Genomic DNA, 26049 nt, shown 5'->3' on the forward strand with positions numbered 1-26049 from the left:
CCCGCACCGCGCCACCTGGGACCCCGGGCCTTTCCCGATCGCCGGCCGCGCCCGGTGCAAGTGCGCGCGTTCGAGACCCGCCCGGCGCGCGTGGGCGCGAACTTCGCGGGGACCCTCGCGCCGCGCCCCACGGCCCCCGGGCTCAACCGAGTCCAGGCGCCCCCGCCGCCCGCCCCACCCCTGGGGGACGAGCACACCCCGGTAGCGGCTGCCCGGATGGGGCGGCCGGGGCCGCGGTCCCCTTCCCGGGAAGGCGCGGGGCCCCGACCCCGGGCGGCCGCAGCCCTCGCCGCACTGGCGCGCCCGGAGAGCTCACCTGGCGGCTGGCGGCGGCCTCCGGGGCGGCCTCTGGGCGTGGGCCGGGCGGGGGCGGCAGGGGGGCGGCGGGGCCGGGGCTGCGGCAGGGGGCGGCGGGGCCGGGGTGCAGCTGGGGCCGCCCCCGCAGGCCAGGCGCCCACACGCGCCGGCCGGGCCGCCCCCGGGAGTGCGGGCAGCGCGGGGAGCGCGGGTCCCGCGGCGGCGCGGCGCGGCGCGGCTCAGGCGTCGAAGCGGGCGGCCGCGGGCGCCGCCGCCTCCGCCTCCATGGCTGTTTACCCGGCTGCATTGTGGGAGTTTGACCTCCGCCGCCGCCAACCGCCGCCTCAGCCTGCGCCGCCGCCGCCGCGCACGCCATGGGAGCCGTGACTGACGGTGAGGCGCCCGCCGCCGGCCCGCTCCGGGAGCCGGGCCGCCCCTGCCCCCGGCCTGCACGGCCGCCTCCGCGAGCCCCCGGCCGCCGCGGCACAGCCCCGGCGCTCGCGGACTCGCCGGCCGCTCCCCGGAGGCCGCGCCGGGCCTGGCAGGCTGTGCCGGGAGGTGGTCGCTGGTACCCGGAAGGGGTCCAGGCTGGCGGAGGACGTGCGGAGCGGGCGCGGGATGGGGTGGCGGCCCCGAGGAGCCGGGAAGGGGAGGAGGGGAGGCGGCCCGCACCGGGGTCCCGAGGGCGTGTGCTGCAGGAGGGCAGCGGGGACCCGCAGGGGCGGGGTTCGGGCCGGCCGGGGAGGGGGGGGGAGCGAAGTTCCAGCACGCGTGTGCCGGGGTGTCGGCGGCCAGAGGGTGACCCCTGGAGGAGCCTCTGGACGGAGTGGGAAGAGCCCACCGTGGGGTGCAGCGCAGGGAGGCCCGGAACCCGCTCGGATTGGGGCCGGGGAGAGGGCGCCGGGACGGCCTTGAGAGGGCTGTGGGCCCGGTGTCCGCAGGACGGTCGGTGAGTGCGGGGGTGCGCGAGACCAGGAGCCTGCGTGGGGACGGGCCACCTAGGGTGCTTGAGTGTGTATGGCTGGGGGGGGGGGGGGTGTGCTTCGTCTGCTGCAACGGGTGGGGGCGAGGCACAGGCCGGGTTTGTGGGAAGTTGTGAGGGCAGTTTAGGAAGGTGGCCTATTTGAGGAGGGGCCCAGAGGGTGGTCTTTGCACTGAGAGCAGAAATAAAATAGCCTGACGCCTTGGGGAAGGTGGACAAGCATGATGGGCAACTGGAGGGAGGACTTAAGAAGGTACCCAGTTAAGGAGGGAGGAAGCCTTCTGACATCTGGGAAGGGGGACATCTAGGAGCTCTGGGCCTGTTTCAAGAGAGAGTGACTAGTAGCCACCGATACCTGTGTAGAGCACACTTCTGAAGAGTTGGGGGTAGACAGGGTCTCCACATTAAGGGGCCAGGCAATGGGAAGAAAGCAATAGGCACAAATTTGGTGCGGTAAGGAATAGTGAAGGGGGGGGGGGGGCTTAAAGATCCAGGAACTTTGAGGGAAATTTTAACTTGGCTTCATTACTGTTTAATTAATCCAGGTGGTATTCATCCCACCTGGTCTAGGCTTTAGGATTACAGCCCAGAACCAAGAGGCCGGACCTTTTGCCCTTCTGAGGTTACAGTCTGGTGGAAAAGACACATTGGATAATTAGTTTAGGCCTGGCAAGTGTTACCAGAGGGGAAGTACAAGGTTGGGAACTGTAGAAAGGTGTAACAAAGATTTCTTTATTCATTCTTGGAGATCAGAAATCCTCCCTGGAAAAGTTATCCTTAATCCCATTATAGAGAATAAATAGATGGACTGGTATTCCAGGTGGGGAATGACTTGTGCAAAGGCCCAGGGTGTTGAACAACTCAAAGATGACAAATACTGGCTAGAATTTAGAACGTTATGAGCCAAAGATTTTTGACGGCAAGGGAAACCATTAAAAAGTTTTTAACATTGGTGTGGTGTGGTGAGATTTGCGTTAAAAAAAAAAAAAATGACGGCGTCACTCTGCTTTGTGAATAATGATGAGACAAGGGAAAGTGAGAAGTTAGATTCCCTCTTCCATTTCTAATATTTACCTAGCATTTATTGTATGTCAAACAGTGTTCTAATTGTTATCTCTGCTTTACAGATGAAACTGGGACACAAAAATATTAAGTAACTTATCCATGCTTGTTAGTGTTACTACTTCTCTGTTTATTGAGGTAGAGAACTTCAAAGGAGAGAGAGGTTTTGTCAGAAGATGAGAAGGGAAGATGTGTTCAAGTTAAGTTACTGACTGTAGTCAAATGCCCCCCACATCCTGAGAGGCCACAGGATCTGCCATTTACAAGTTGTCTGACCTTGTGCAGGTTAATTAACCTTTCTGAGCCTCAGTTTCATTCTTTGTATGGGCACAGGTAGTAAGGTCAAATCCTGGTGGTCTGGCTCCAGAGTTCTTGCCTTTCACCAATATGAATACTGTCTCAGTTACTACTGCTGTGGTCCTAATAAGAGCTAATGGGAGCTCCAATGAAGAGGGAATGCAGAGTAGTGGACAGAGACAGAGAAATTCATGAGGGAAAATGTCAGGACTTCAGTGATTGAGTGGATATGAGGGGAAGGATCAAGGATTATCCCAGGTTTCTGAGTTGAGTGACTGAATGCTTGTTAGTGCTACTTCTCTATTTATTGAGGTAGAGAACTTCAAAGGAGAGAAAGGTTTTGTCAGAAGATGAGAAGGGAAGATGTGTTCTAGTCAAGTTACTGACTGCAGTCAAATGCCCCCCACATCCTGAGAGGCCACAGGATCTGCCACTTACAAGTTGTCTGACCTTGTGCAGGTTAATTAACCTTTCTGAGCCTCAGTTTCATTCTTTGTATGGGCATAATAATAAAATATACCTCACAGGGTTGTTTTCAGGATTAAATGCATTAAAAGTTGTAAAGTGCTTTGCACTGACTCTGACACATAATGTTCAGTAAGTACTGTTAAATGTAAGAGCTAGTTTACTGATCTCCAATTTCCTTAGTGAGAACTGCACTTTTTTCCCCTTTCTTTAATCTGCCCGATTGCCCTTCTCTGCCTGGAGATAGCTCATTTATTTCTCAAGGCCTACCTCATCTATTCCCCTTTTCTAGAACAGTTCGTCTTTCACCTGTAACCATGTTACTTCATGTATATTGCTGCCGTAGCCCTTAATACTTAACTTATTTGGCTTATTCTAGCAAATATTTAAGGCAGCTCACCATAATGAGTAAACATAAAATAAATGGATGAAAAAGCAGGGCAAAAAGAACACGGAGACTTGGAAAAACAAGAGGAAGTTAGAAGTGGGGGTAATCCTCAAAATCATAGGGTAAAGTCTGGTACATTTATTAAGAACGAGGCAGGAGCTGATCTAATGTTTATGAGAGAAGGCAATATTAGAAAACCAGGAAAGCAGTTTTTTGTGATTTAAACACTGGAGAAAAAGCTAATCTTTATAAAGAAAAGCCTATCATTAACTTCATTTTAGCACTGACGATCATTGAGCTTGTTTCTTAGTACATCATTCACTAGGTCAAAGAAAGTGAATTCACAACTTCAAAAGCATTCTAAAGCCAATAGACTATGTGGTTTAGGTGAATAGCTTTGCTGGTCTGCCTTAATTCAGAGCAAACTTTTTTTGCTTGTTTGCTTTAAGAATCTAACCATAGAGGAAAGGATGAACTACAGCTTCTTCAGGCAGTTCTTTATGAATGTGTTTTTTGTTTTTTTTTTCAACTGAGATGTTGATAAAACTCTAGCAGACGTGAGAGATATGTATGATAGGCCAACGAGTATCTATTTGATACCTTTTAAGCATCAAACTATAGAGGAAGGCCTGAATCCTACTTGGGAGAGAGAGAAGCAATTGTGTGCAATCAATCAGTAAATAAAATAATTTCAAAAAAGAACATGATTAATTTCTGAAGTTAATTGAGTTCTGAGAATGAACTAGATAGAATGTAAGAGAGAGTGACAGGGAAGGGCTACCAACAACTAGGTTAAAAGGGTGATCAGGTGTGACCATTCTCAAAAGTGACATTTAACGTGCGACCTGCAGGGGTCAACTCTGGAAAGACTCCAGGAAACTATTCCAGATAGAGGCAACTGCTAGTGCAGAGGCCTGAAGTGAAAACAAGCTCTTCTCCCCAGGGATCCAGGTGGGCCAGATGTGTGACACAAAAGGAGGTTGGAAAAAATAAATGAAGAGCCTTGCAGGCATGGAGAGAAGATTGACTTGTCTTCTGTGGGTATTTGGAAATGATTGGAGGAGGTGTTTAAGCAGAAGAGTTAGTGATCTGATAGATCTTTTAGATCATTCTGGATTGCTGTGTAGAGAATGGATTCTAGCAAGGCAATAATGGAAGCAGGCAGGCCAATGAGAGGTATTCCAAGTGAGAGACGCGGTGGGCTTGGATTGGGGTGATGGCACTGGAGAAGGCTAAGAAGTGGATGGCTTCAATATCTCAGGTATTCTCCTGAAAAGTTCTTGGAGGAGTACCAGTACCTGTCTCCTACAAATCTCAACCTGAAGTGCCTGGCAAGGTGGTGTGTCCTCATGTAATCCTTACATATGTGTCTCCCTATCTAATTGAACTGGGAACTCTTGGAGAACAAGCTCGCTGTTTCCTGCACCCCACACAAGGACACATGGGTTAATTTGAGGAGCTGTCCTACCTTAGAGGGAAGGGGAGAGAGACCATATTGTTACCTTCAGATACTGAACTATGGATATTATCATCAACACAATCATTTTATAGATGGAAAAATGGAGTTCTTGTGAAGTCAGCGACTTACCGTCACAGAGTCAGTTACTGGCAGAGCTGTTCTCTCTCCTCCTCTGTTGCACCCCAGCATTTTGGCTAACTGAAAAGCAGTTTAGATGTTGTCACAGCTAATTTAAACTGTGTTCACAGTTTGCATTTTGTATGTGTTAATTTAAAGGGTGTTAACCACTGTTAGTACCCTAGTAGAAATCATTTCAGAAGCCCTTTTTGCAGTACAGAGAACATTAGGTAGATATATTGATATGCCAGAGCAGCAGATGGGAGATGAGATGGGGATTGGGGCGGGGGGGGGGGGGGCAATGCTGGATGTGACTGTACTTTCCATTTGATAGAGCTTGTTGGTTTTGATCGTGTTTAGTGGTTGTTGTTTTTTAAAATTAGAACATGTAATGCATGGATATATGCTTGTTGAAACTGGCAATAATGGTTTTAAACATGCCTATGAACAATGTGGCAAAATAATGGAACTGTACTATGACTTTTTAAAAATGCAATTGTTTATAGTTTCCTGTGACTGCAGAGGTGACACCACTAATCTGTAAGAGAAGATAATACACACACTATAGTGTTGTTTCAGGGATGAAGTATGTAAAGCACTTTGAAGTTGAGTGACCATTTATTTTGTTCAAAACAGGACACTTTTCAGAGTGAAAGGAAACAAACGAGATGTATAGTTATCAATAGGAGTGCATAAACACTGTATAAGTGTCTGATGCTCCTGTTATTTCTATTTCAGATGAGATCGGTTGTGTTCAGGGTGGTATGGCTGTAGACTGTTATTTCTATTTCAATTGTTGACCCAATGTTGTGCACTCGTGGGCACGGGGTTTTTTGGTTTTTTTCACTAATATCAATGAATTTGCCCTCTTTGTTCCCTCATCTGTGGCCCCAGCACAAGGGTTACTGTGGTTTTCAGTTTGGATCCAGAGGGTTTAGGAACACCAGGAAAAGGCCTGTGAATGGTAGGTTTGTGTGCCTACAATAGCCTTGCTAAATTGCTTTTAGAAAGGAAATGCTAATCTTCATTGGTGGATCCAAGGATTGCTATTTCCTAGAAGCAAGTGAGGTTGCAGTGCTGTGAGGGCTGCCAGTGTGGGGAGTCACATTTGAAGCAAGGTGGTTTCCTAGCAGTGAGTCTGTTGCCATAGGTTGTCAAGCCTTGACCTGTCCTTGAAGAAGTAAGTGTTTTGGAAGTTGGACCACCATTATTATCTTCTAAATTGTTTTCCTCTTTCCTTTTCTGGATTTTTGCTCTTAGATGTTCTCAAAAGTTGTTTTGTAGTCAAGGTTTTAAAAACTGCTTTGGGGAATAACAGTGGTGGGTTTTGAAAGGAATATTAATCTGGGTTTATGAGAGATTGTCTTTCCACACTAAAATGAGAACACCGTTAAAATGGCTGTGTCACCTGGCCAGAGGCTTGGAAATGGAGAGTTGATCTAGTGACTATAAAGGAGTAATTTCTTCCTGCCTCTCTTTATAGAAAATGGATATTAAAATCTAACCCCTTGCTAGGACTTTCTGAGGCTAATTGTCTTAAGCAGTTTTATATTTCTTCTAGGTATAGGTTGGCAGAGAAGGCAGGAATGGATCTAAAATGCATCACAGCTCTATGAGGAATATTTGCTTGTCAGCATACAGGTGTCATGCCTGATTTTAAAATGATTTTGAATGGCAGACATTTTGTAGGTATAATTAGGGTACAGCATGTAGCTGAATGCAGTAGGAAATCACCCTACAGGCCTAAAGTCAAGTGGAAAATCATTCTCAGGGCAGATGTTAAGCATTTTGGTTTAAAAGTTCTTTCCAGATGGAGTTGATAACCATTGTTATCATAGTCAGTAAAGAAAGTAATTATGACAACTAAGGAATGATGTTGATAACATCAATAAAATAGTTTCTAAGCCATCTTTACTGTTTTTACAGGGTGGACCAAGGCCCGGCAGAATTATTAATATTAGCATTCAAATTGCTTATAAAGAGCTTCAAGTATGATAATAATTTATGAAGTCAATGTACATAGTAAACAAAACATGTTTTAGTTGTGTTCAACCTAGAACTAATTGATGAGGTGTCATTAAAAGTAATAATGCTCATGTCATATGTATTAGGAGCTGTCAGCAGCAGGCCATCTTTCAATGTAAAAAGCTGAGCTGCTTTCAGACTGCCACCTCACCCCTTTGTTTTATTTTGTGGCTGTTGGAGCTGTGCTGCGCATTATACGTGGTGTTTCAGTAAACCACCCCCAGAGAATGTTTCAGGCAGCAACTGTCCATTCAGTTTAAGGTAGGAATATTGTGACCTTGCATTTGAAACTGGAGACAGAAGCAAATTGAGAGAGCTCATAACTGGGCAAAACTTTGTGTGCATATATGCATAATATATATCTATCAAAGTATATTCATTTATCTATAGATACATATTCAACATTTACTCACTTTTTACCATTTTTAGGATGATACAAGCTGTTGATTAAATTTAACAGAAAGGATACTTTTTTATTCTGCTTTCCTACTGTGAACAGGCATTATGCCCCTTTGTATACTTTTATTTCCATGAAGTTTCACAGAAGTTCTATGAAGTGGATAGTTTTATTCTCATCTTACAGATGAAGTTAAATATTGGTCACATACATACACACACCCAAAGTAAACACTGTGGACTAACCAGAATATGGGCCCAGGTGTTTGGTGAAGAAACGAAAAGGACAGGGCTGAAGCCAGAAAATGGCCTTGGCTGACTGAACAGAATCCTCTGCGCTACCAGAACTGGTCATACCAGACTCCTCCCCATGCCTCCCCTCCTTGTCCTAACCAAGTCTCTGCTCAGCCCTGACCTGTCTTGCAGAACCTGTGATTCTAATCTCTACTTTAATTCATGCCATTTTAGCTCCTAACTGCATATGCTCTGGTAGCCTCCTAACTAGCCTCCCTGCCTTTGGCCTTTTCCCAGTTGTAGTTCATTTTGTAACTGCCCTCAGCCCATGAACCTTTAGAAACTTCCAGTTGCCTACCAGCAAGGTCCCAGTGTACTGGTAAGGCCTTTACTAGTGTGGACTCCCACAATCTGACCACCAATGGCCTTTATGTGGTTGGGTCCTGAGATTTGTCTTCACTCACCCAGCTTCCCTAGTGTTCTAGGGCAGTCCTGTCCCAGATCCAGCTGCTGTAGCTCACAGCTCACCACACACACACACACACACCCATACCCACTCACACACCCACCCACACCCACTCACCCACCCACACCCACTCCCCCCTCTGCTGGAGTGGGAGCTAGGGAAAGGACTTTAGCTTGCTTTTTTTTTTTTCAATAGCTTTATGAGGTATAATTGATATACAAAGACCTGTACATTTTTTTTTTTTTTTTTATCCTCACCTGAGGACATTTTTCCATTTTTTGTACAGATAGAGTGGGAGGGAGAGAGAGGAAGGGATAGAGAGTGAGAAACATCGACGTGAAGGGACACATCGAGTGGCTGCCACCCGCACGACCAACCAGGGCCGGGGACAAACTGCAACCGAAGTACGTGCCCTTAGCGGGAACCGAACCCGGGTCTCTCCAGACCGCAGGCCGACGCTCTAACCGCTGAGCCAAACTGGCCAGGGCAAGACCTGTACATATTTAATGTGTACGATTTGTTGCGTTTGGACATATGCAAACCCTATGATACCATCACCACATCTTAAAAAATATATAGTTCAAAAGTCTATTGCCCTTATACTGCCCCTCTCTCAATAACCTCTTTTATTAGTTTCTTGTATATCATTCCAGGGTATCTTTGTGAATATAACCACATATGAATATATATTCTTATTCCTCTTCATTTTTATATTAAAGAAACATGCCAAACATACAGTTCTTCACCTTGAGTGATCTTTCTGTATCAGTATATTAATGGTTTTTGCTTTTTTATAGCTTCATGGTATTTCATCATATTCCTGTGCCAAAATTTATTTAACTAGTCCCCTAATGGACATATGTCATTTGCATGTGTGCAAGTATATCTAGGATTACTGTTCAAAGGGTATATGTTGTTTGAAATTTTGATAGATGCCTTTTAGCTTTTTTGATTGATGATTTTTAAATATCAAAAAAGGCCCTGGCCAGTTTGGTTCAGCGGTTAGAGCATCGGCCTGCAGTCCCGAGAGACCCGGGTTCGGTTCCCCCTAAGGGCGCATACCTCGGTTGCAGTTTGTCCCCGGCCCTGGTTGGTAGTGCGGGTGGCAGCCACTCGATGTGTCCCTTTCACGTCGATGTTTCTCTCTCTCTCTCTCTCTCTGTTCCTCTCTCTCCCTCCCACTCTACCTGAACAAAAAATGGAAAAATGTCCTCAGGTGAGGATAAATAAATAAATAAATAAATATCAAAAGAGCAGCTCAAGTTCCACTTCCCTGAAATCTTCAAACGAAAGGGAGCTCTCTTCCTAATCTGTTCTACTGTGTGACTGTGTGACTCATTTAACAATCACAACCTCCTCTGAGTGTGTATATTCATATGTGGGTTATTTCTCCACCTAGAGTGAAGGAACTCAGGTCTTTATTTCACATCCTCAGAACTTACTCTGGTACCTTATAGATATATCTGCTCATTGATCAAATATTTGTCTTTCATTCAAGAAGAAAAATCTCTGCTATGGACCTGAAAATGAGATAGTTGCTTGCTACTTCTTGTTAGTGGTTTATTGAGACAAAGCTCTCTTTGGAGGGCAGATGGTCTCAGGTACCACAAATCCAATTTTAAAATATTTGTTGAGCATCAGAAATGTAGACACAGTGTGAGAGGCTAGGGAGGAAAAAGAATGAGCATGACATAGGACTAGTCCTCATGAACCCTTCCCCAAGTTCATTTAGTCTCTACGGTGTTTTAAACATATTTCAAAAACTTTTATAATTGGGATATTTTGTACATATATAAAAGTGCACAGATTTTAAATATGTAGGTGGAATGATTATAAAATCTGCTTGAAACATTTTTTGTTAGTTACTGATCTTTAAAAAATCTCTTGAAAAACTCCTGGTAATTACTTCCCCTTAGGATAGTCACTTCCCAATTTTTCTATTCTTGATTTCCTATTCTCTGAATGCATTTCCATTTGAAATCCCTGGTCCTCTATAAAATAGGATGTCCAGGCATCTGGGAGGAAGAGGGAGTTTGGGGGTGGGGGTGAGGGACTTAGAAGAGCAGAGATGAGAAGACTGACAAGGCAATTGAATACCAGACTGCTGACCCATTGTATGTTTACTTGTATTTTAACAAGGTTAAAACATGTTGTAGTCTTTTAAAAATCAATTTATTTTCTACATTTTAATCTCTTCAAGGACTGTGTTTTCTCTCAGTCTCCTCAAATTATGTTGGTGGTTAAAAACTGAAAGAATTAGTTAGTATTTTAAAGTGTAAAATTAAAACACCCAATTTATCTGTATCTGTAGTTTGAGCAGTCTGTCAAAGTCATGACTGAGAACAAAACCCAATTCTAAAACGTGTATCTGATGTCATAGAATAAATTTTAAAATGAGCCATCTGCCTTCTTAAGTTTATCTCCACTGCACCTATGCTCAAAAATACTTCTACTCATACACAGGAACTATTGTTTAAAGATTTTGCTGTTGATTCATTAGGTAGGCTCTCCAGGAATTATATACACTTTAAAATTTATTAAAAATGTACGCACACATTAAAAACCAAATAAACAATTTTGCAAACCATTTAAAAAATTAAATCTTTTCTCACCCTTTGTCATCTCTCTTATCAGAAACAACCAGTATTACCAGTTTCTTGTGTATTCTTCCAAAGATATTCTCTGAAGACATAAGCACACCACATGTGTGGTGTGTGTACACATACGAAGACACACACCAAGCCTCCCCTTTTCTACACAAATGACAAGCCATGTGCTTTTCTGCACCTGTTTTATTTTCATTTCACTTAACATATCTGAGGATATTTTCTTCGCAACAGTATATACATTCACATTATCCTTTTGGCTGCATAATGTTTCATAATTTATCCATTTTCTTCCTTGAGAATGTTTAGATTTGCAGTCTTTCTTCTACAAACAGCAGTGTTTAGGACATCCCTTTACATTTATCTTTTACGTGGGTGCACATGTATCTATAGTATGAATTCCTCGAATGTGCCTTTTAAATATTGTTTGCTTTTGCCCAGTTGCCCTACAAAGAGTACCAGTTTACATTCTAAATATCAGTATATGTAAGTGCAGTTTCTCAGCACTCTTGCTAATATTTATTATCAAGTCTTTTGATCTTTGTCATTTTGATATATGAAAATGATATTTTGTTGCAGTTCCAAATTGCCTTTCTCTTGTTATGATCTAGCATGATATTGTCCAGGAAGAACTCCAGCTCAGGGCTGCCAGGCCACTTCTTAGTTGTCATAATCATTTACGCTGCTTTTCTAATTACTGTTTTTCTTTGCCTTGGAGCAAAAGTGAGACAGACTTGTTAAAATAAAAATAAATAAGTAAATAAAGCCCTCATGGGGAAAGAACATTGCAGATAAAATAACTAAATTACACATTAAAAAACACACACAAATCTATTACTTTTTCTCTGACCCTCCATCATCCCTTTTCCTAGTCTGCCACTACATCTTTAAATCCTCTTTTCTCTCTATTCCTCATGCTAGTTAGAGACATGAACACTTCAGTCTTCCTTCTGTCTAAACAGGTTTTCCCCAAAAAAGTTCTCCAAGAATTATTGACTTATTTCCTTGGTGGTACCTGAAATTTGTTTCTACTCAACAACCCAGCAATAGAAGCGGAGTTCTGTGAGGGCGAGGCTTTTCACTGCTGTAATCCCAGCCCCTAGGATAGTGCCTGACACAAATAAGTACACACAGCTTTATTTATATGTATATATGTATATATACAGTGGTAAAACCTATATAACATGAAACTGACCATTTTAACACTTTTAAGTGTATAGTTCAGTGGCACTAAGTACATTTACATTTCAGTAATTTTCTTTGGATGAATGAACGAGTAGTGATATTGGTTATTTGTTCCTGAAATTAACAAGAGCTAGCCGGTCTTTTTAATTCACATTGTTCTTCTTTCCTCCAGACGAAGTCATACGGAAGCGTCTCCTAATTGATGGAGATGGCGCTGGTGATGATCGAAGAATTAATCTGCTAGTGAAAAGTTTCATTAAATGGTGCAACTCTGGATCCCAGGAAGAGGGGTATATCTTTTCACTGTTGTTTCTATACCAATGTCCTGATGTGATTTTAGACCTTATGCACAGTCCTGTTGATATTGCAAATTTTCACTCACCTTAAATGTCCAATTGAGTCAACTCTTGGTTAATCAAGAGTAGATTTTTCTGACCTTAATTCTCTGGAGAGGTCTGCTTTGTGTTTATTAAAAATGTAAAAAAAGCATAGAGATAAGAAGAAATGAAGATTAAATCCAGGCTTATTATTTGGTCACTGTTAGCAGATGTGTTTAAATATCTAAATGAAATGTTCTTTTTTTAATAAGCTAATAGGTCGCTGCAAAGTTTTAATAAGCTAATAGGTTGCTGCAAAGTTTTGTACATATTTAATAATTTTTTATATTAGAAAAATTTTCCACATTTAAATTCGCTTTTCACTTAGGTAATTAACTGTGTAGAGTGAAAATGTTTGTGAGAACAGAACCATGAAGATAAAAAAAATCTGATCAAAACATCTAAAACAGTATTTAAAACAAAATTAAAGCAAGTAGCTATTTGAATTAAGCTTACACTGATAGGAACAAAAATCCCATCATTGTACTTGTAACTAAAGCAGTTTATAAATTCAAGTGCACTATATTTGGAAAAAGGAAACATAAGGGACAGATATTCTAAATTATTTTAAATAAAGCAAAGGATTCTCTCAGAACTTTATATATTTAATTAGCAAATCTTTGCCTGCATTATAAATAGTTCAACTTGGGCAAGCCACAAAAATCTTTATTCTGTTTCTCTCTCTCTTATTAGATACAGCCAGTACCAACGTATGCTGAGCACACTGTCCCAGTGTGAATTTTCAATGGGCAAAACTTTGCTGGTATATGATATGAATCTCAGAGAAATGGAAAATTATGAAAAAATTTACAAAGAAATAGGTAAAGAAACCTAAATTAATTAATGTTTATCTATAATTTTAATTTTTATGGCCTAAAGGAAATAATACCTGTTAACATTTTTCTTTGCTTAGTGGTAACATAAAAACAATAACAATATTAGTAGAAAGAATATAGTAAAATTAGTCACAAAAATATATTTTAATATGCTATAGTTACAGCTATTTTTTAAATGTCAACATCTATTTTATTAGCAATGGAACTTAATTTAAAAACACATTTTAAAATTGAAAGTGGATGGAGATTATATGTGTTGTTACAATTATCTTAAAAAACCTCTTTGTATAGAATGTAGCATTGCTGGAGCACATGAAAAAATTGCTGAGTGTAAAAAGCAAATTCTTCAAGCAAAACGAATACGAAAAAATCGCCAAGGTAAGAGTTTTATGGGATTTAGTGTGCAAATATTTTATTACTGACTAGTATTTTCATACTGTTTTTAATGTTGTAAAATCTTTGGCAAGAATTCACCTGAATTATAAAAAAGTATAAGGAGCCAAACTTAATTCTGTAAAATTATATTATTCTTTAAAATAGCAGACAAGGAAGGCTATGCTGAAAAAACTTTTTTTCCTGGATTGAATTGATTATCCAAATATTTCTTATATATATTTTTGTTAATCCTCACCCGAGGATATTTTTCCATTGATTTTTTAGATCGAGTGGAAGGAAGGGAGGGAGAGAGAGAAAGAGAGAAAGAGAGAGAGAAACATTGATGTGAGAGACACACAGATATTGGTTGCCTCCCACATGAGCCGGGAACCTGTAACCCAGGTACATGCCCTTTTCTAAAAAAAAATATTTTTTCTTTATTGACTTTAGAGAGAGAGGAGAGGAGAGAGAGATAGAAACATCAATGAGAGAGAACATTGATTGGCTGCCTCCTGCATACCCCCCGCTGGGGATTGGGCCCACAACCTGGGCCTGTGCCCTGACTGGGAATCGAACCAGCAACCTCTTGGTGCATGGGATGATGCTCAACCAGTGAGCCACACCGGCTGCATGCCCTTGACTTGGGATTGAACCCACAACTCTTCAGTGCATGGGCTGAGACTCTAACCACTGAGCGACACCAGCTAGGGCCAAGTATTCTTAAGTATTTGGTTATTTTGGTTTTGTTTTTTTTACTGTCTTCAGACCCCTTTGCCTAAATAATATGGTTAATCAACAAAGGGTATTTATACAAGTACACTATATTTAAGATTTTGTTTGTTGTTTATTTGTTTGATGGAGCTACTTTAAAAAAAGAAAATTTAAGCCCACTGAGTTTTTATTAAGTACAAAGCAAGCAAACATTTACAGGCTGCCTAAACAATAAGAGGAATGTTAAAGTTTTATTTTGTTTTGATCTCTTTGTTCGTTTTTTTATTAATTTATTTTTGTTACACATGTTTCTCCTTTTTTCTCCCCATTGACACCCTCCTCCCCATCCCCCCAACCCCATCCCTAGCTTTGTTGTCCATGTCCATCGGTTTTGTGTACATGCATATAAGTTTTGTGGTTTATCTCTTCCCTCCCCTCCACCACTCCATCTTCTGAGAGTTATCAGTCTGTACCCTATTTCCACATCTCTGCGTCTATCCTGTTCCTCAGGCTGTGATGTTCATTATATTCCACAAATAAGTGAGATCATGTGATATTAGTCTTTCTCTGCTTGGCTTGTTTCGCTTAGGATAATACTCTCCAGGTCCCTCCATGTCATCTCAAAGGATAAGAGATCTTGCTTTCTTACAGCTGCATAGTACTCCATTGTGTATATGTACCACTGCTTTTTTATCCATTCGTTTACTGATGGACACTTGGGCTGTTTCCAGATCTTAGCTATTGTAAATAGTGCTGCTATGAACATGGGGGTACATATGTTCTTTCTGATTGGTGTTTCAGGCTTCTTAGGGTATATTCCTAGAAGTGGGATCACTGGGACAAATGGCAATTCAATTTTTAAATTTTTGAGGTAACACCATATTGTTTTCCATAGTGGCTGCACCAGTCTGCATTCCCACCAACAGTGTATTAGAGTCCCCTTTTCTCTACAATATTTGTTGTTTGATGATTTGTTGATGGCAGCCATTCTGACAGGTGTGAGGTGATACCTCATTGTTGTTGTTTTAATTTGCATCTCTCTGATGATTAGTGATGTTGAGCATTTCTTCATATGTCTTTTGGCCATTTGTATGTCCTATTTGGAGAGGTGTCTATTTAGTTCCTCTCCCATTTTTTAATTGGGTTCTTTGTCTTCCTTTTGTTAAGTTGTATGAGTACTCTATATATTTTGGAAATTAACCCCTTATCTGATACATCATTGGCAGTGATGCTCTCCCATACAGTGGGTTGCCTTTCCATTTTGATGGTTGTTTCTTTTGCTGTGCAGAAGCTTTGTAGTTTGATATAATCCTATGTGTTCATTTTTTTCCGTTGTTTCTGTTGCCTTAGGTGATGTATCAGTGAAAATTCTGCTGCGTATGATATCTGAAATTTTGTTGCCTACATTTTCTTCTACGATTTTTATGGATTCATGGGTCATATTTAAGTCTTTTATCCATTTTGAGTTTATTCTTGTGTATGGTGTAAGTTGATGGTCTAGTTTCATTTTTTTTTGCATGTAGCTGTCCAATTTTCCCAACACCATTTATTAAAGAGGCTGTCTTTACTCCACTGTATGCTCTTGCTACCTCTGTCAAATATTAATTGAGCTTAATGTTTTGGGTCCATTTCTGGGTTCTCTGTTCTGTTCCACTGGTCTATATGCCTGTTCTTGTGCCAGTACCAGGCTGTTTTGATTACAGTCACTTTGTAGTATAACCTGATATCCGGTTTTGTGATCCCACCTACTCTGTCCTTTTCTTTCAAGATTACTGTGGCTATTTGGGGTCTTTTTTGGTTCCATATGAACTTTTGAAGTACTTGTTCTAATTCTGTGAAGTATGCCGTTGGTATTTTGATGGGGATTGCATTGAATCTCTAGATTGCTTTGGGTAATATGGACATTTTAATGATGTTAATTCTTCCAATCCATGAATAAGGTATGTGCTTCCACTTTTTTATATCTTCCTTTATTTCTTTTTTCAATGTCCTGTAGTTTTCTGCAAATAGGTCCTTTACTTCTTTTTTTTTTTATATTTTATTTATTTATTTATTTATTTATTTATTTATTTATTTATTTATTTATTTATTTTTTTATCCTCACCCGAGGACACTTTTTCATTCTTTGTTCAGATAGAGCAGGAGGGAGAGAGAGAAACATCGATGTGAAAGGGACTCATCGAGTGGCTGCCACCCGCACAACCAACCAGGGCTGGGGACAAACTGCAACCGAGGTACATGCCCTTAGCGAGAACCGAACCCGGGTCTCTCTGGACCGCAGGCCGACGCTCTAACCGCTGAGCCAAACCGGCCAGGGCGGTCCTTTACTTCTTTGGTTTAGTTTATTCCTAGGTATCTTAATTTTTTTGTCACGATGGTAAATGGGATTGTTTTTTCAGTTTCTCTTTCTGTGACCTCATCATTGGTGTACAAGAATGCCATTGATTTCTTGACGTTAATTTTGTATCCTGCTACTTTGCCAAATTCATTTATTAAGTCTAGTAGATTTTTGATGAAGTCTTTAGAGTTTTTTGTGTATAATATGTCATCTGTGAATAATGACAGTTTCACTTCCTCCTTTCCAATTTGGATCCCTTTTATCTTTTCTTCATGTCTGATTGCTGTGGCTAAGACTTCCAGTACTATGTTAAATAAGAGTGGCGAAAGTGGGCATCCTTGTCTTGTTCCTGTTCTTAAGGGAAATGCTTTTAGTGTCTGCCCATTGAGTATGATATTGGCTGTAGGTCTTTCATATATGGCCTTTATTATGTCTAGATATGATCCCTCTATTCCCACATTGCTGAGCGTTATTATCAGAAATGGGTGCCGAATTTTGTCAAATGCTTTTTCAGCATCTATTGATATGACCATGTGGTTTTTATCCTTCATTTTATGTGGTGTATTACATTTATTGATTTGTGAATATTGTACCAGCCTTGCATCCTTGGGATGAATTCCACTTGGTCATGGTGAATAATTTTTTTGATGTATTGCTGGATCTGATTTGCTAGTGGTTTGTTAAGGATTTTGGCATCTATGTTCATGAGGGATATTGGCCTGTAGTTTTCTTTCTTTGTAGTGTCTTTTTCTGGTTTTGGAATTAGAATTATGCTGGCCTCATAGAACGAGTTTGGAAGTCTTCCTTCTTCTTGATTTTTTGAAATAGTTTGAGGAGAATGGGTGTTAGTTCTTTTTAATGTTTGGTAAAACTCCCCTTTGAAGCCGTCCAGGCCTGGGCTTTTGCTGGGAGAGTCTTGATTACCTCTTCAATTTCCTTGGTTGTTATTTGCTGGGAGAGTGTTGATTACCTCTTCAATTTCCTTGGTTGTTATTTGTCTGTTCAAGTTTTTTATCTCTTCCTGTCTAGTTTTGGGAGACTGTGTGTTTCTAGAAATTTGTCCATTTCACTTAGATTGTCGAATTTGTTGCCCTGTAATTGTTCATAGTATTTGTTAACGATCCTTTGTATTTCTGTGGTGTCAGTTGTTACTTCTCCTCTTTCATTTCTGATTTTGTGTATTTGGGTTCTCTCTCTTTGTTTCTTGGTGAGTCTAGCTAAGGGTCCATCAATCTTGTTTATGTTTCCGAAAACCAGCTTTTTGTTTCATTGATCCTTTGAATTGATTTTTTGGTCTCTATGTCATTTATTTCTGCTCTGATCTTTACTATTTCCTTCCTTCTACTTGCTCTGGGGTTTTCTTTCTGTTTGCTTTCTAGTTCTTTAAGTTGTGAGGTTAGATAGTCTATTAGAAATTTTTCTTGTTTCTTGAGGTAGGCCTGTAATGCTATGAACTTCCCTCTCAGAACTGCTTTCACTGCATCCCATAGCTTTTGTGTTGTTGTGTGTTCATTTTCACTGGTTTCCAGGAAGTTTTTAATTTCTTCCTTGATCTCCCCAGTAACCCATTCATTGTTTAATAACATGCTATTTAGCCTCCATGTGTTGAAATGTCTTTGCATGTTCTTGTTGCAATTGATTTCTAGTTTCATGCCATTGTGATCTGAGAAGATGCTTGATGTGATTTCAGTCTTCTTGAACTTGTAGAGACTTAGTTTGTGTCCTAACATATGGTCTGTCTTTGAGAGTGTCCCATGTGCTCTTGAGAAAAATGTGAATTCTGTAGTTTTGGGGTATAATTCTATGTAGATATCTATTAAATCCATTTGGTCTAGTGCTTCATTACAGTCTCTTCTTCCTTGCTAATATTTTGTCTAGTGGATCTATCCAGTGATGTCAGCAGGGTTTTGAAGACCCCCGCTATGATTGTATTGCTGTCGAGTTCTCCTTTGAAGTCCTCCAAAAGACTTTTAATATATGTTGGTGCTCCTATATTGGATTCATATATGTTTACCTAGGTTATATCTTCCTGTTGGATAGATCCTTTCAATATTATGTAGTAGCCGTCTTTGTCTCTAGTTATGGCCTTCATATTGAAATCTAACTTATCAGAAATGAGTATTGCTACTCTAGCTTCTTTTCCTTTTTGTTTGCTTGGAGGATTTTTTTTTCATCCCTTTACTTTCAAGGTATGTGTGTCTTTTGTTGTGAGGTGGGTCTCTTGTAAACAACATATATGTAAATCATGCTTTCTTATCCAGTCAGCTACTCTGTGTCTTTTTATCACAATATTCAATCCATTTACATTTAAGGTGATTATTGATATGTACTTATTTCTTGCCATTTTTATTTAGTTTGGTTATGTTTTTCTTCCTATTTCTTCTACTAATTACAACATTTCTTGCAGTGCTGGTTTGGTGCTTATATATTCCTCCAGCGTTTTTTTTGTCTGGGAAGCTCTTTATCTGACCTTCTATTTTGAATGGTAGCCTTGCTGGATAGAGTTGTCTTGGATTCAGATCCTTGTTTTTCATGACCTTGATTACTTCATGCCATTCCCTTCTGGCCTGTCGTTGTTTCTGTTTAGAAGTCACATGATAGCCTTATGGGGGTTCCTTTGTAGGTAAACTGTTGCTTATCTCTTGCTGCCTTTAGGATTCTCTCTTTGTCTTTAATTTTTGGCAGTTTGATTACTATGTGTCTTGGTGTGGGCCTGTTTGGGTTCTTCTTACTTGGGGCTCTCTGTGCTTCTTGAAGTTGAATGCCTTCTTCCTTCACCAAGTTAGGAAAGTTTTCTGTCACTATTTCTTTAAATATATTCTCTAACCCTTGCTCATTTTCTTCTTTGGGGACACCTATGATACAAATGTTATTACATTTCCAGTTGTCCTACAGTTTTCTTAAGCTGTCTTTCTGTTTTTTAATCGTTTTTTCCTTTTTGGTTTTTTGATTGGTTGATTTTTTTCTACCCTGTCTTCTAATTCACTGATTTGGTCCTCACCTTCCTCTACTCTGGTGGTTAGTCCTTCCAATGTGTTCTTTATTTCTGTTATGTCATTCTTCATTTCTTCTTGGTGGTGTTTCATTTCCATTTGGTTGATTTTCAGTGTTTCTATGTCCTTTCTCATGGTGTCGATGTCCTTACTCATGCTGTCGAGCTTCCTCAAGATCATGGCTCTGAATTCTAGCTCTGTTAACTTGCTTAACTGCATTTCATTTATCTCACCATCGGTAGAGGTCTCTTGTTCTTTCATTTGGGATTTGTTTCTTTGTTTCACCATTTTGGCTCTCTCAGTGGGTTTTGGAGCCTGCCAAATTTTCCCTGTGGGTGTTGGTGTTCTGCTGTGTGTGGCTCCCTCTACTGGGTTTGATGAGTGTGGGAGGACCCATGTTAAACACCATTGTCACGTCTTACTTTCCTGGGTAGAGTAGCAAGTCCAGGAAAGGCTTAGTTATCCTCAAGATTTTTGCTTGGAGGCTGTTAGTCAAGGTTACTTGAAGAGTCTTGGGTTCTCAGTTGAATGAAAAACTCCCTCAGGTGTTCAGCTTAAGGGTATTTTCCGAGGGTGGGGCAGATGCTGGTTGTTAGCCTCAATTTTCATTTCAATGGTCCACCTGGGTGAGGTTGAATTTCTGAGGGAAGGGCCGCTGCCTCTCCCCAGAGCCCTGGGATGGAATAAGATGGCCACCGTCCTGCGTCGCTGCAACTCAGCAAGAGCTCTGAGCGCCCTCCAAATCCCGAGTGTCCCCACACAGTTCCAGTCCAGTCTGCCCTCCCTCTGCCAAAGCCCAAGGTGAGTGGCTGTGGCTATTTTAGCGCATGTCCCGGCTCTGCGCTGTGAAGTGGGCTTGGGAATTTAACCTGAGGGCGCTTCTCACAGCTAAGATAGTTGCTGTCCGTGGGCTCCCAGCTCCCCTCTGCCCTTCTGCAATCCTACCAGTATTTATTCAGTGTCCCTGGTTATAGGGTCCTCGCAGGCTTCTTTTCTGTTGCTTTTTCTTGATGATTTTTCTTTGTTTTAGTTGTAATTTCAGTTTGGTCTTGGGAGATGGTCTTTGTAGCTTACATTCACTCCACCGTCATTTTGGAATCTGATTTCTTTGTTCTTAAATTAGTATGTGTTCTTACTGTAGTCCATAAAAACTATTTCAAAATAATTTTAATGGCAGAGGCATTTCTCCTATAATATAAATGGAAAGAAAGACAAATATAATGTATAATCAGAATTGTGACTTATATGAAAAACTAGAAGGAAATGGAAAATGTTAATGGTTATTTGGGAGTTGTGGGTTTTTAAAGGCTTAAATTCTTTTCTCCCTCTTTTTTTTTTTTTTTTTTTTACATTTAGCATGTATTATTTTGTTATCCAAATTTTTTAAAATTAAAAATCACACTTTTATTGAATTAATATGCTGATTTCGCTGATTTCCAAAACAATGAGTTTCCTTTTTTTTGCATTTATCTTCAGATAGAGCGGGAGGAAGGGAGGGGGAGAGAGAGAGAGAGGAGAGAGACATTGACGTGAGAGAGACACATTGAGTGGTTGCCACCCATACAACCCCAACCGGGACTGGGGACAAACTGCAACTGAGGTATGCGCCCCTAGTGGAAACCAAACATGGGGTTCTCCCGTCTGCAGGCTGACACTCCAACCGCTGAACCAAACCAGCCAGTGCATGAGTTTTCTTTTTAATCAGTTCATTAAGATGTTTATTTAATTCCTTATCTTCTGAAGTTGTCTTTTGAATTCAGTCAAGTTTTGGTGGCAGATTTACAAGGTATACCAACTTATTTAAGAATTAGTATCAATTGTAAATTCTTTAAAAATGTTTTACACTTTATTTTGTTGACTAATGAGGCTTTTAAATGAATATTGCCATTTATCATTTCATAAGAAAGGTTAATGGGAGATACATGACTTATCCTAGAAGTCTCAGTGGAGCAGAAACAAGGTTCCTGAATTTTTTTTTTTTAATCCTCACCCGATTACATTAATCTTCAGACACAGTTGGAGGGAGAGGGGGAGTGAGAGAGAGAGACAGAAACATCGATGTGAGAGAGGCATATCGAATGGTTGCCACCCGCACAACCCTAACTGAGGCTGGGGATGAACCACAACCGAGGTACTTGTCCTTGGCCGGAATTGAACCCAGGTCTCCTTGGTCTACAGGCGATGCTCTTACCACTGAGCTGTATCAGCCAGGGCAAGGTTCCTGAATTTTAAATCATTTCTAGGTTTCTGAAATCTTTACCTTTAGAATGAGTGAGAAGTATAATTTGCTATTGTCTAAGATCTGAACTTAATGATATGATATATTTACCTTGCTCATCTTTTATTTGCTGGGCAAATAGTAAATACAGTCCTCTTTAGAATCAGTCCACTTGATGATCAATAATGACTTAAGATCACTCATGCTTCTGCTGGCCTCTGTATTCTGCCCATGAATAGGTATATTAAAAACAGAGTGGAAGCTAAAGTCCTTGTTTGGAACATTGGAAGTCATGTATCATTACAGTTGTAGCGGAATCAAGTGAAACTGGCAGTACTCTTTCCTCTCTGCAAGTTTTCGTTTCTTTATGTGCTAGGAAAGTGATTAAGAGAGACTTGTGATATTACACATTTTGTTATGTTATCTAGGTTCAAAAAAACCTTAATTTGTTACATGTTTTTATATCTTTCAGAATATGATGCTTTGGCAAAAGTGATTCAGCATCATCCAGACAGGCATGAGACATTAAAGTAAGTTTAGAGCTTTACTTGAAAGTAACTAACCTTTTTTTTTTTTTTTACAATATATTGTTATATTTTATTATTAGTTATTGTTAATCTTTTACTGTGCCTAATTTGTAAATTAAACTTTATCATAAATATGTATGTATTTGCAAAACATTATATATATATAGGATTCAATACTATCCATGGTTTCAGTCACACACTGGGGGTCTTGGAACTAATAGATTTTGTGTTCTATTCATTGCTATGTAATATATCATAACTACTCTTGATTATCAGAGAAACAGTGCCTATTTTCACAGGTGTCTAAATACTTGTGATTTAGAATCTAGGACTAGACTTTAAAGCATTTGGCCTAGATTTCCAACAGATGCACTTACTTCTGACAAGTTTTCAACCTGGATCCATGTCTGAGGATACATTCAAGAAATATCCTAGACAAGAGATGAATTATCATTTACCTAGATGGTCAAAAACTCTCAAGTCTGTTTTCATAGACCTCTGCCAAGTTAGGTCTTTCTTGTTTTGTATTTAGTAGTGTTGACGTGGTATACCTTTTTATGTTCTTTTACTTTTATCCTATTCGTCTTCATATTTAAAGTGAGTTTATCACAGGCAGCAGATAGTTGATGCTTGTTTTATTCAATATGAAAATATCGAATGTAATTAATCTTTATATGTAAATGTTTAAATACTAGCCTATGCCTTCCATTTTTACAGGAATACATAAATTATAAAAGGAGGGATCATATAGTCAATATGTCATTCTAATAGTGTCAAATAGATTTTTTTTATTCTTTGTATCTTACTGCTTATAGTTCTAAAATAAATGCATATTATATACATCAATATGAAAATGAATAAATAGAATATGGTCTACTCATACAGTGTAATACTAAATAGCAGGTAAAAAGAATAAAGTAGATATACACTTTTTAAACACAGATTTCAAAAACATAATCAGATTAAAGAAAAACAGAAGACATACAGGGTGGGGCAAAAGTAAGTTTACAGTTGTGAGGGTGCGAAACACAGAGCTTACTCTTGTATTATTATTTATGAATTATTGCATTATTTTCCATATGAACAATTGTAAATCTACTTTATTTATTTATTTTTATTCCTTACCCGAGGATACTTTTCTATTTATCATCAGATAGAGTGGGAGGGAGGGGGAGACAGAGAAAGATAGAGAGAAACATCGATGTGATAGAGCCACATCGACTGATTGCCTCCTGCATGGCCCCGATCAGGGCTGGGGACGAACCTCAACCGAGGTACATGCCCTTGGCTGGAATCGAACCCGCGACTTATTGGTCTGCGGGCCGATGCTCTAACCACTGAGCAAAACCGGCCAAGGCTGTAAACCTACTTTAGAGATATAAGCATATACTTTAAAGAGGATTGGAATGATATCGTGATGGCCTGTGTTGGAGGTAAAGAAAGAAAAACACCTTGGGATAGAGGACTTGGTGTAAAGTTAAAAGTATATTTCAAGCTAATCTGCAATGTTTTACTTCTTTAAAAAGAAAAAAAAAATCCTGACTTGAAATAAGCATGACAAAATGTTAAAACATCATTTCTTAGGGCTTGATATTCTATTTTTTATGTTTTCCTATACTTTAAAAATTATCTAAAAATTTAAGCTTAATGAAAATAAGTACATACTTAGAAATTAAGAATAAACCACATTAGTTTTAAAAGTCTCATTATTATAACTCATCCTTTTTTATTGTTAAAATAAAACAACTTTGTAACAAAAAAGTTAGGTGTTGTGAATTCTGTTCTATCAGTTAGCAAAATATAACATTCTTTTATTGTTTTTCAGAGAACTAGAGGCTCTGGGCAAAGAATTAGAGCATCTCTCACATATTAAGGAAAGTGTTGAAGACAAGGTATTTGCATGTATATATTAGACTTCATGATATGTATGTTTATAGATCAATGTGTATTAATTTTTTTCTTGTTAACACAGCTGGAATTGAGACGGAAACAGTTTCATGTTCTTCTTAGTACCATCCACGAACTTCAGCAAACACTGGAAAGTAAGTAGAAATAGTTTATAGTGAATGTTTATAAAGATTTTTAATGGTCCAGGGGTATACCTTCAAAAATATACATTAAAAGAGAGAAGAGTACACCATCAGTTTTAGAACAGCAGTATGTATAGCTGGATGACATTAGAAGGTACTCATGTTGTTCAGCTTTGTGAATATGTGCAGAAAAGTCTGAATTTGTAGTAATACATGATTTAAAAACATATTAGGTAGTTTATATTAAGAGAAATTCAAGGATGATAGATATGAAATTATTCTTCGTTTATTGTAGTTTATTGCTAGAAAGTAACAATTCAGGACACAGGCAGGCCATGATAAGTGAGTGAAGTAATTAGTGATAAGCATATTTGCATACTCAGTGAACAGTGGGTGCTTTGTGGGAACTGGAGACTTGCTCAGGGTATTAATTATAGCCAATTGGAAATTTCTGTGTTATCTGATATGATTGTTTTCATGAAAAGCCTAAGACCTAGATTTTTGTTTAAAGTGAAATCTATCACATAAATTTTACATTTTGAGTCAATAAATACACAAGAACAACCCAAACAGAACTTTTAAAACCAAACACTTGTGTGTGCAATTACAGTCATAGGCTGTCATTTTGCCATCATTACTTTAAATATATTGTCTAACAAAGGATAAACATGTTTTCATGTATTTATTAAACATATAATTTAAGTGATCTGACTAGGGTTTTATGTTTCTTTCCCACTCGCAGACGACGAAAAGCTCTCAGAGGTGGAGGAAGCCCAGGGAACGAGCATGGACGCAGACCCTAAGCCGTAGGCAGGCCAGCACCCTCCCCTCGCGGGAGAGGTCGCAGCGTGATCTCGGCGTGTTTAGAATTTGCTGTGCTCTTGAGATATTTAAAGTTTTGACAGTGAACTACTTTGCTTTTAAATGTTCAAGTACAGTTCATTCGTATTTCTTCAGACAAAGGAAAATGACTTTAGTATAGATTTGTTTTTTATTGAAATACCTTTTTTATTTTTAAAAAGTAAGAAGCAACATCCAAAAATGTTTAATAAAACTTTTTCAAGCCAGACAATGTTTGTGCTCATTAGTATTCTAGGTAGTTTTTAACTGTTAACATTGATTTGCTTACAAAATAAGTTGAAGATTGTGAGAAGGTGGTGTTTCTAGGAGGTACATGAGAAAATGAGTCAACTTCTGGAAACTGTTACCATTTTTGAAAGTGGAATACTTGAATAGGCTTCAGGGGGCTGTGAACTTGTGAAATATGTGCAAAATGTTTGTGGTGGGTGCTCATTGTGGGCCAGGTTCCATGGTACCAAGACTCACTGGTGTAAGAGGTAATGAGATGCAGAGCAAATCCATATGCCTTCGTTTCTAGATCTCTCTTCTCAGTACTCGAGCAGTGTGGTTCTTAAATGTTTTGTCCATATTTTCTGTCTGCTGTTTTGTTCCTTAGGAATCATTTTCAGTGGAAAAAAGTTGATAAAGTGAAGAGTAGTTTGAGATAAATAGTCTATGAACATAGTCTTGCATGAAGCATTTCATGACCTTTTAAAAAATTAAGCTAAGGCTGAATCATCTGTAATTTTCTTAAGTATTGAATTATATTTTCAATAATTGTTAGGTTCCATTCTTACTCATTTTAGTGGAGAAACACGACACTTT

At 39.8% G+C, this 26049-nt stretch overlaps 1 protein-coding gene across 1 annotated transcript; it reads left to right on the top strand.

The window, feature by feature from the left end:
• The first annotated feature begins 617 nt into the window (after positions 1-617).
• On the top strand, positions 618-25449 carry THOC7 (THO complex 7). Its single transcript, XM_036267346.1, has 8 exons — positions 618-690; positions 12152-12269; positions 13050-13177; positions 13484-13570; positions 22300-22357; positions 24180-24246; positions 24327-24396; positions 25127-25449. Exons 1-8 carry the CDS (start codon positions 672-674, stop codon positions 25192-25194), a joined length of 615 nt encoding a protein of 204 aa, XP_036123239.1. The 5' UTR covers positions 618-671; the 3' UTR covers positions 25195-25449.
• Positions 25450-26049: the final 600 nt, after the last annotated feature.

This window comes from Molossus molossus, unplaced genomic scaffold (genome assembly GCF_014108415.1).
Source record: "Molossus molossus isolate mMolMol1 unplaced genomic scaffold, mMolMol1.p scaffold_m16_p_18, whole genome shotgun sequence".
In the NCBI taxonomy this organism is placed as follows: domain Eukaryota; kingdom Metazoa; phylum Chordata; class Mammalia; order Chiroptera; family Molossidae; genus Molossus; species Molossus molossus.

Coding starts and splice junctions, on each gene's coding strand:
- THOC7 (XM_036267346.1), top strand. Junction 13,178..13,483: donor AAAAATTTACAAAGAAATAG/GTAAAGAAACCT, acceptor CTCTTTGTATAG/AATGTAGCATTGCTGGAGCA. Junction 22,358..24,179: donor GACAGGCATGAGACATTAAA/GTAAGTTTAGAG, acceptor ATTGTTTTTCAG/AGAACTAGAGGCTCTGGGCA.